Consider the following 11,908-nt stretch of genomic DNA (forward strand, 5'->3'; position numbering starts at 1 on the left):
CTATAATGAACATATTTTACTATAAAATGTTGGTATATTCACATGAAAATGCAACTTGACTATGCGAACTTCAAAAGCTAATTTCAAACTACTTTTTGGCGCATTTTTAACATTTAAAAAAAACACAAACCATATTCTGGCTACATGTATAATCACATAACGGAATATCTCAATACCACTAACGTATTGCAATACAACCGAGAAGGCCTTTTTTTTTAATTATCCGATTTTCATGAAAGTTGCAAGCTATTGTCATTTATTTAGTGTTGCTTTTAAAACTGCTATTCAGTACTAGTTCTTTGAAGCACAATTTATTAAACACATCACATCATTATCGGTTAAGAAACGCTCTCAAAGCCTGTGAATGTCCAATATTGATAGAATGTAGTGACCCATTTTATTATAATGTTGAGCAGAAATGTCATTTCAATAACAAAAATAATACAAATCGTTTTTAAACGTAGCTTACTCGTTAAATAATTACAGACTTATAAAATACATGGCAAACACAGTCTGCCTATTAGTTTTATGTATTACATTGAATATTTCAACAGATCACAGTACATGTGTGTTTTTTTTAAAGTTTATATATGTTTTTAAGTAACAGCTGTAAGGTTTTTCGCTTACTAATGATTGCAAGTTCGAAGTATTTTTATTGTGTTTTTTTTTTCATTTAAATATTCTATAATGTAATAGATGTAAGTTTTTTCACTTATATATTTTTTAACTTACAAGTATCTTTATTGATAATGTTCAATCACAGATGTTATCGATACATATATATTAGTGCTGCACTGAAGAAGTTGAATGAGAATAATTTACATTTATTTTCAATGAAGTAAATTCTATCTTTGGTTTAAATTTAACGATTTTTTATATTTGTATGACACTATGATAGAACCCATACGATGTTATGGGTCCCCGATCTGGGGCTATACATTCTGTCCTAAGATTGAATATGTGCAAAATGATTCCTGTAGGAAGCAGATTGGTGTAAAAAAATCACTAATACATGAGAATGTGGAAGATTGCCTTAATGTATAAATTAATTTTCTAATTGTATCAAATGATATAAACATTTTTGTATTAGACTGTGAATACCATGCTTTCTTTATATGTTGTAAATATAATGATATACGAAGGCAATATTTAGTTAAGTGCTATTCTAATGGTATGGAATTAAAAGTTTTTATAGGTTATTTTACACAAATCAATCGGAAGAATTACGAACACTATCTTACTATGCATACAATTAAAACAAGTAAAACTATATTTTTGTAAAGACTAATAAAGACCTTGTGTTGTCGTTTCGCTATGTCCAGTGTGTGTACATCACGTGATACATTACGTCATAAATGCAACGTCGGAAGACAATTGTGCGTCAAATGAAGACTTTAAACAAAGATAACTTTACTATTTATTCAACACATTTAATGAGAAATAGCACAGTCTATGCCGCTTACATAACCCCGCATTCGGTATTTTAATATAGTCTGATTGGATGTTTAGTTTCTTAAAACACTTCGAAAAACATTTTCACAAAACTGCCGCCTGATGGATCCCTGTCAAAACATTATATCGGAAATAGGTATGCCGAAGTGCTTGAAGAAACTAATGACCTAATCAAACACCGGTAATAAAACGAAGGTGGGGCTTTTTTAGCGACATAGACTGCCTTTTTTTCATTTAAAATGGTGAAGGAACAGAAAATTACTATTATTTTTAAGTCATCATTACGAGAAAAATGGAAAGCATTTATGAGGTAATTCATCACGTGGTATACACACACTGATATTACACTGTTCGATTTTGGATATTGTGTCTTTTGTCGAATAGGCCTATTTTGATTAAATTTAAAAACATATTTTGCTGTGGTTTTTCAACACTAATATAAAAACAATCAAATTGACATTTATATACAATATAGATGACTTCCATGAGCATGCACATGCGTTTGCAATGCACATGGCAGTTTTGTTAATCATCGCAATGGGATGCTGTGCCACAGTAAGATCACCAGATTTAGCTATTTTAAAATTTTAAATAAGCGGTTAGTTCCCCTTGGACTAAGGTTGCATCAATACACATAAAGTATAATAGCTGAAGATTTTGAACCGCGGTGTATTTTTCATAATACCAACTTATCTCACTATAGCGAATATATGTTCTACAAAGTCGATATCACATTTGTCAGGAAATCTGCTGATTTAATGAAATCAATATAATTTGAAATAAAAAAAACTAATATATACTCATAACTTCCAAAGAATTGTAGAACGTGGGCATTAAATATTCACTAAAGTGTTATTCTGCACCATTGTTATAATGACGCTCCACTGTTCAGAAACTGGAACTTGAATAAACTTCAATCCGATCTCGGAGTATTCATTAACTTCAGACTTGTGCTGCATTTACAGCTTGTAGGTTATTGTTAATCATGACAATTACTGGTATAAAGGTGTTTCTTGTAGCATTTTATGCCGTGTTGTTGTTTGTTAACACATTTGATTTATTGCCGCCTGACCGTTGCCCTGATAATGGGGTTGACGTATCGGACAATGTTTTAACAGGAACTGGCGTTTCTTCCGCGATATTTTGGTCTTCAAAAGCGTCTGACGTCATTCAATGTTGGCGGTTTTGTGTTCAACGAAAGCCGTGTCGATCTTTAACGTTTGATTACGTCAGCAAAAAGTGTAACCTTAGTACGAACACGTTAACAGATGGAATCAGGCAGACAGGGAGACGTCTCTTGTACTCAGAGTTGGACTGGTTCTCATCTGAGGTGACTATAAAAAGTTTAAAATCAAATAGCGAGTTTCTTTATTTAAATCTTTAAAAAAGTTAGTTGTCAAGGCGGTTTGATCCCTTTACAGTTATACTAGATATTGAATAAGCGAAAATGAAGAATATTAAAAAAAAACGAAGCACGGTACCGAGCTTCTAACCATAACATAAAAAGGTTGAATGTACAGGGAGATTCGTTATTTAAAGTGACACACTTTTTCAAAATCAATACACACACATGTATAACAAACATACATTTTGAGTGATAAACCTTTATTTATTTACTAAATAATGCATTGATTTTATAGAAAATATTAAATACTGATAACAAGATTGTAACCGTGTAATTAAAAGCTGAAAACCTAAGATTATTAAATGACTGGTGAATGCTAAAATATTTAATTTGATCTACTATTGTCTCATAATGTAGATATTCCATGTTTTCTTCACCTTTCATTCAAATTAAACTCGGTATCGTTCATAAGAACCATTGTTTTCGACATTTATTAATCCTTTTTGGTATATAAAACCATATGTACTAATTGTGGAAAATCTTTTTTTGGAGTAAGAGTGCATCTTTAAGTATCTAAGTATTTAATTAGTGTTGTTTTTTTGTCCTTAAAAATGAGTTATTGGTAAAGGCATCATCATCATCATCATCATCATCGTCGTCGTTGTTGTCGTAGTCGTCGTCGTCGTCCTCCTCCTCCTCCTCATCATCATCATCATCATCAGCAGCAGCAGCAGCAGCTGCAGCAAACCCATGTAGTGTATGCGGTGTTGTGCCTCTGGTTTAAACTGGCGTACGACAATTGCCAGGTTGAGGGATCTCGACCTAAGTGATCAGGTTTTTTTAATATGTACTACTCGTTTCGCAAATGACTAGCATGTGCCGAGTCATGTTATTAACCGACGCCGTAGTATGCCGTTTTTTTTTCTTTAACAGGGTCTGTGGTTGCAAAATTATAAAAAAGTAAACACTTATTTGACATATCGGCTTGCGTACAAAGGGCTTGGGAAGATGGTCATTTAATCGTTGTCCTTTCACTGTTTTGAAGCTGAGACAATAATATAAATCACATGTCAATTTAGATTTTTTTTTAAATTTTAATTATATTTATTTATTATCTTCACTATTTTGTATTTGGCATGCAAGCACCACGTTTTATACTCAGATCAGGAATGCTTGGAAACAATTGTTTTAATCTGTCCAGGAACCTGTCATGATACTTTACTTTATGTCTTATTTTTAAATTATCGTTTGTGGAAACAATATGAACTATGTTTAATATATGATCGCTTTCCATTGTTATAGAAATTCATCAGTGAAATAGAAGAAGAAATTTTCGCTATTTCAAATGTTCGCATACAATTTGGCACTTATTTCGAAAGAAAAATACCGTGAACTGTAATTGTACATCCTTAGTAGGCGTAAACTTAAAAGGAAATGGTTTTGTTTCTGGTTATGATTTCAATTGCCTCTCGTGAACATCAAACTGTAATAAGTGGTACGCCGCTGTTACATTATATATTTAAATGCTCATTTCGTGATATTTAAACATAATTAGTCGAACATTCTCATAGTACCCGAAATGTTTTTATTTACTTATATTTGCATTCGCACTTGATTTTCAGTGTACTAAAATTTGCGTTAATATTGCATGAATAAGTCGACCTATTCGTGACCTTTGTAGGCTAGCGCGCTTCATGAAAAATTAGCACAATCGCTGTCGAGAGTTTCCACGAGCATTAAGATTCGAATTCAGTCCTCAAATGACATTGTCCCTGTTGCCATAGCCAACTTTTAAACAAAGAGCGTACTGTTCCTAGTGTCTTTTACAAAAAATATCATATTTTAAAATTGATATTAACAAATCAATCGTTGTAGGATGTGTTGAAATGATCTAACGCAATTGAGTATAAATCAATTTTTCTTCATAAATGTTCCATCAAATTTGACGGATTCTAGCAGTGTGTTAATTGTAAACTTAATCAACCAATTGTTCAAGCTATCATTGTTGTATTTAAAACCAATTATTTCACAAGTACATAATTTACACATTGAATGATCTCTGTATTGAATGCCTGTCTTTGTGCCGACGAATATGAATTTCAAAGCATGTTTGCAGTGAATTAGAAGAATCGATTTGTCAACTATACATTCAAACCTAACTTTATTTATACATGCAAAATTTACATGAAATTGTTTTGTAGAAACGGTGACTAGCCTTTATTTATTGTTAAGTGCTGCATTTTAAAATCACATTGAAACTTTACGTTTTCATGTGATTATATTGCCATAAAATACAACAAAATGTTAACACATTATGCATGTCACCCAACAAAAGAATTTATGAGTTTTGGTTAATGATGGAAAATATGTAGCCAGGGTATATAAATACGACGGGAGTCAATCCGTTAGTATTCTTTATTTCATTCAATTAGACAAAAAGCCTGTAAAATATAATACAAGGTCTAAAGATATATTCCAGACAACATATCAAAATACACAAATGAATTATTTTACCAAGTAATATAAATACACTGTACTTGGTAAATACAAATGAAATTAAATACAGCACAGTAAATACATGAAACAAACCAGAGGTGTAAAAGTATTGTTTAACAACAATGCAAATGATCAGTAGATATGAGTACGTTTCCAAAATGTGACTCCAACGACTGTCAAGACAGCAATGCCCGAGAGATAGAATGGCGGGAATGTTACGGATGATTACGTGCATAAATGTATTCTAATATTAACCATTTGAAAGTTGTTTGACCACTATAATACGCACACACTGTCCACTCTCATACAAACTCCATAATTATGTACGCGCAATCTAAACGCAAGCAGACAATGATAAATGCACGTGAACGGATGAAATAACACCCTGTTACAAATACAACTATGTAAATACAATAGCATGTATTACTCAATTATACTTGGTATTGTGCCCAATGATTAGATGTAAGGCAACTTTCTTAATTAAAGTATCAATCTCTTGGACACAGATTATTGAAGGTATATCTATTTTCCTCATTGACACATATCACGTAACAATTGCTGACATTATGTTGTCATATCACCAAGACTAATCTTATTTGGAGTTATGCCCCTTGATCAAATAAATACGTCCTAATTTAACTTCAATATTGCAAACACACTTTTTCATTCGATTAGTTTAGTAAGTGATTACCTATATAATATCAGGGGTGTGGTGAAACTTGGAGACCTGGATAACATATTATAATAATTTCCATGGACATACGCCTTAAATAAATTGAAACAAATAGTTTTATTATGAAGAGAGCTGGAAGATCATACAAATCACTATCGATCACATTTCTGGATATAAATCTGTACTGATTTTGAGAGATCAAAAGAAAGTACCCTCGCTGGTGGGTATCGAATCAACAATAACGTGAGAAGAAGACATATTAATGTTTAAACCATTCTTACCCACAGACGAAAAAGCTCTCTGTATACGAACTATTTTAGGTATGGGTGAATTATTGAAACATCGGGTCTGGTGCAACCTTTTGCAAATGTGCTGGAATTTGTTGTAGTTACACATTTCACAATAATTCTACTTGCTTACTTATTTACTTCCTTACTCTCTTCTTGACTTACTTACATACTAACGTTCCAAACCTACTTGATTATATCTTATTGGTGTAACAGACAATAGCCAGTCTGTATACTCAATGTTAAGTCACTACAGACAATAGCCAGTCTTTATACTGTTTGTTGAGTCACTACAGACAATAGCCAGTCAATAAACTGTTTATTGAGTCACTACAGACCAGACAATAGCCAGTCTGTATACTGTTTATTGAGTCATTACAGACAATAGACAGTCTATTAAATGTTAATTGTGTCACTACACACAATAGCAAGTCTAAATGCTGTTGAATGTGTCACTACATACAGTAGCCAATCTAAATACTGTTGATTGTGTCACTACAGACAAAATCCAGTATACTTACTGTTGATTGTGTCACTACATACTGTTGCCAGTCTTTATACTGTTTCTTGAGTGACTACAGACAATAGCCAGTCTATACACTGTTTATTGTGTCACTACAGACACTAGCCAGTTTATATACTGTACGTTGAGTCACTACAGACAACAGCCAGTCTATACACTGTACGTGGAGTCACTACAGACAACAGCCAGTCTATATACTGTACGTGGAGTCACTACAGATAACAGCCAGTCTGTATACTGTATGTGGAGTCACTACAGACAACAGCCAGTCTATGCTATACGTGAAGACACTACAGACAACAGCCAGTCTATATACTGTACGTGGAGTCACAACAGACAACAGCCAGTCTATATACTGTACGTTGAGTCACAACAGACAATAGCCACTCTTTATACTGTTTCTTGAGTCACTACAGACAATATTCAGTCTATAAACTGTTTATTATGTCACTACAGACAATAGCCAGTCTATATACTGTATGCTGAGTCACAACAGTCAATACAATTGATATACTGTATGTTGAGTTTGAACAGACAGAGCCACCCGAATACCTGTTTCCAATTAATTAGTTGTAAGATGGGCGTTATGCGATGTACATAATATTATGTAAATAAACTCATGTACCTTAAGCTATCTTGTTCCTTCAATGGTAAGATCAAAGGCAACACGTCGAGGGGAGCTTAAGTGACTTTCTGCCAGATCGTACTTCGTAAATGTTAAAGGTTGTATATAACTATATGTAGAAAGGAAGTCAATCATTCAAGATTACCACATGAACAGACTTGGTTGTTTCGTCTTTTATGTTTGTTTCCATGTTTTGGCCACATTTGAAGCACTTTGAATGTTTGCTTTTAAAACTAGTTTAAAACTAAATCATTTTATTCAAAAACTAGCAAATGATAAGTACTATTTTGAGTTCAGTTTTCAACAGTTGTGTCCAAAAACAAAGCATGTCCTTGCTTGGGTGTTCATTCGAATTCCAATTTGAAATGGTACTATGAATAATTAGGTTCTTAACGTAACTGTGCATGATTTGGTTGATAAACTTAACAGGTTAGGTTGTAGTCGATGGTAAAAACAAAATAATGCAATGCATAATCAGGGTCCCCCCTGGCAGCAACGCGAACAACGCATAATTCGAAGTTGTATAGCTTTACTTCTTGATTGTTTTAAGTTGGAACCGGACTGTTACGGACGCCCCTGTGGTGACAACCAGGTGTGTGTTCCGGGACTCCTTGCGGACGGGAACATGAATGGCTGCTCGTATGCGTGCCTAAACGTATCAGGTAAGAAATTGCGCGCCCTTGAAATATAACTTAAATGAGAATCTTGGTTTTGAGAATTACAAGAACCCTACGAAACTCACACAGCGGTTACTCTTCTTTGCCGTTTAGTTAGTATTGTCACTAGCATACCACGTGATGATGATTAAAATAACATGACGTAATTTAAACAATTCAGTTTGAAATAAGATTATTTTATATTTTTGACTTTGGAAACAACTTATATGGAACTTTCAGGAAATATTACACAGATATATGTGAAACGCTCTTTCAATAACACTTAGACGTGTTCTTGTGGACTACTTTTTTTTAAAATCAAACAAGTATGTGAAGAGTGTACACGTATTCATTATAAAACAACGCCTATAAAAATGCAGATATGTACATATTTAAGATCGAATTATTTCTTTTATGCCTCGATGTGATATTGGCAAGTGGATTGTTTGAGGCGTGAACTAAAATTAATTGAATTAACACGAAACAAACTATGATATTTTGAGAAATGTTTATTATACTCCTTTGCAAGACAATAATATAAAACAACAATGTTCTTTACCAGGACCTGTCTGTCCGCTTCCGGAATGGCTTAATGGTCCTCGGACACCCGGCTCGATTAACACTCTCAGTTGCAATGCATGGCAAACGGGAGGAGGAACAGCGACATGCGGCAATGATCTGAAGTGGAGCGCCGTGGTTAAAAAGTGCAGATGTATGTAAAACGCATTGATTGATTACCTAAAGGATCATTCTAACGGGTCGAAATTTTCTTCAACAAAAAGCAAGTTTGAGTTTCTTTGTTTAGTTTTGCTAATGATGCTGATGATCAAAACGAAATATAATAAGCTGCTGGGAACGAAGCTAAATTACTACTATAATCGACCTCTGCATATCCCAAACTTTGATTATTAAAAAGCCGCGTCGAATGACCACACCGCCTCCATATTGTAAACCAGATAAAGCCACTCTTATGGTAAGGTGGGGGATCGAACCTATGCAGCCTATGATATGACATTCATGGATCATACAACGAATCCGCCACCAATCTCTTACTTTTCCTTTGCAGCCATTTTAAATCTCAAGTGTCAGAACGATACGGTGTGTGCACCAATCAACGCCCAGTGCCGTAGCGGGAGATGTGAGTGCGGACCTGGCATGTCATATAACTTCATTGACAACATGTGCGTTTCAGGTAAGTGGCAATGGTCCTCGGACGCCCGGCTCGATTAACACTCTCAGTAGCAATGCATGGGAAACAGGAGGAGGGACAGCAACATGCGGCAAAGATCTAAGGTGGAGCGCAGAGGTTAAAAAGTACAGACGTATGTAAAACGTATTGATTGATTACTTAAGGAATTATTCGAACTGGTCCAAACTTTCTTCCACAAAAAGCAAGTTTGACATTCTTTGTCAAGTTTTGCTAATACTGTTGGTTGATATGAAAGGAATATTATAAGCTGCTTTAAACGAATCCGTGTCGATCCAAGAGAGTATTGTTTCAGTTGATTATTCAAAAATACTTAATCCTAATTATGAGATAATATCTCCTAATTTCAGCATGCACAAAAAACGCAAATTACAAAAACCTATCAGCGATTTTTCAATAAACAACATTGATGCTATGCTCTGATAAACTTACTTTTTCAGTCCACCATCTGATATATTTTCTTTCTTGGTCCACCATGTACCACATCAGATATATTTCCTCTCTCAGTCCATCATGATCTACAAGTGATATATTCAAAATTTCTGTATACCATGCACTACATCTGATGTATTCACGTTTTAAGCCCACCATGTACTTCATCGGATATATTCACTTTTTTTCAGCCAACCATGTAGTACATATTTGGGAATTTGACGTAAAGCATTTGTAACGAAAAATATTGTTTATGGAATTTTTTAAAATACTGTTCAAATGTGTATGTATCTGTCAGAAGCAGTTTTTGATTAACACGCACCCCCACGTCTAGACAACAACAAACGCACTTGAACAAGTAAAATTTATTTTAAGGAATCAACAAGTTTTACTTATTATCGGCACTTTAATAGGAAAATAATGCACAAACCCCAAAGTACGCTGTTATGGCATAATTTTGTAACGTCAAGCACAATTGTATTTATGACAATTGAGCATTAAATGAATATGTAGACTATATGATATAATTGCAAAAAAAGGAAATTGACAAAAACATAAAATTGATATCGGTGTTACAAAACATTGAATCTTACTTACTGCTGAAACAATTTGATTACGACTAATGCATCTTTCGCAGTTTATGTGTGTTTTTTTTTTTCAATTCGAAATTTTCCAGGTGTGTGTGTGTACCACGTTCATCTTAGCAAATTTGAAAACAGCGTCGGCATATGTATCTGTACGAATCACATGACTTTCACATGCTAAGTATACACACTATAAACTTGGAAACCTCTATGCGCTATTTTAAACGGGTAAACACAGCTGGGACATCGACACAATATTATTTTAATCATGTGAAATGATTTTTTTCGGCCTCATTTTAGCTTGTCAATTCTAGGCTTGTTTTGTGGAAATAATGTATTTCAAATTTGAAATCAAACATTAGGGTACCAATGTATTAGAAAAACAAGTTTGCATAGTGTATTCAATTATTTCAGCTTCCAGCCCTGTTGATTTCTGCAAGGAAAAGAATGACGGATTGTACAAGGATCCCAAAGACTGTGCCTACTATTACCAATGCTCGTCCAAGCACGGCCACCGCATGCCCTGCCCAAGTGAAACCTACTTCAATGAGACTCTTCAAATCTGTGATTCGGCTGCCAACGTCCTAAATTGTCCTTAAAACTCATGCCTGATGGTTGAGGACTTCGTGAAATGATTATGATGGTCATTCTATTTATTTAGTTGTATGTTTAATCTTAGAGTGTATTGTCCAGTTTCTAACAATATTCAGATCTTTAAACACTTGGGGTTCGTTTCAATAATGTTTTCGATCTTATTTGAAAATAATAAGAACTTCATTGCCATATTTCTTCTTTTCCTACATTATTATGTTTAGTATTAAAAATGAACATGAATACAAAAACAATTACATTTTCGCAAGTTGTGATTATACACATTGGAGTTTGTTAATATTACTACCAAGATCCTGCAATGAAACCGTCACATAGAATTTACAAGAAACATTTAAGCACTGATGAAGTATTCAGACCAAGAAATGGTTCTTTTCTGTATACAATTGTTAATATTTTATAACATTTGGCCAAGCACCTGATTCTTCTTTTTGTGCAAGAGTTATTCGGTCAATTTAAAAAGATAAGAGTTATCTTGATGATCCTGACCAGTATAGAGGGTTAATATTATTTAGTACTTATAAAAAGTGTTTACAACAGTCGTAAATAATGGAATTGAAAACCTTTTAGAAGTTTTATACTTACTAAGAGATAACCAAGAGGTTTTCGTGCAAAATATTGCAAAGTTGAAATCAATTACACTCATGAATTGGTAATAGAAGTTTATTCATCAAGACAAAAACTTTTGTGTGTATTTATACCGCAAATCTTTAGACAATATTAAACTTTAAATAATAAAATCATATTCAATTCCTGTCTTATATTTAAATGAGCACAGGGCCTACTTTAATCAAAGGTTCAAAAACCATTACATGTTATAGTGGTGTTAAACTTTGTCCAAGTCAGACAAAACATCCACGACAATAGGCATACAACTCGAAAAGAAAACCATTCACATCCACTTTAACTTCTTTCACAGGATATGATGAATAACAGTTCCTTTATTCTACCTTGGGCTTTTCTTAATGCAAATGATCATTAACAAAAACGTTTAAACCTGGTCTAGTGGAACAAACCTG

General features: G+C 33.7%; 1 protein-coding gene across 1 annotated transcript; it reads left to right on the forward strand.

Annotated features, from left to right (window-relative positions):
- Positions 1-2,581: 2,581 nt before the first annotated feature.
- Positions 2,582-11,233, forward strand: LOC128223092 (uncharacterized). The gene is made up of 5 exons (XM_052932337.1): positions 2,582-2,782; positions 7,952-8,063; positions 8,620-8,769; positions 9,124-9,249; positions 10,695-11,233. Exons 2-5 carry the CDS (start codon positions 8,027-8,029, stop codon positions 10,877-10,879), a joined length of 498 nt encoding a protein of 165 aa, XP_052788297.1. The 5' UTR covers positions 2,582-2,782; positions 7,952-8,026; the 3' UTR covers positions 10,880-11,233.
- The last annotated feature ends 675 nt before the right edge of the window (positions 11,234-11,908 follow it).

This window comes from Mya arenaria, chromosome 17 (genome assembly GCF_026914265.1).
Source record: "Mya arenaria isolate MELC-2E11 chromosome 17, ASM2691426v1".
Classification (NCBI taxonomy): domain Eukaryota; kingdom Metazoa; phylum Mollusca; class Bivalvia; order Myida; family Myidae; genus Mya; species Mya arenaria.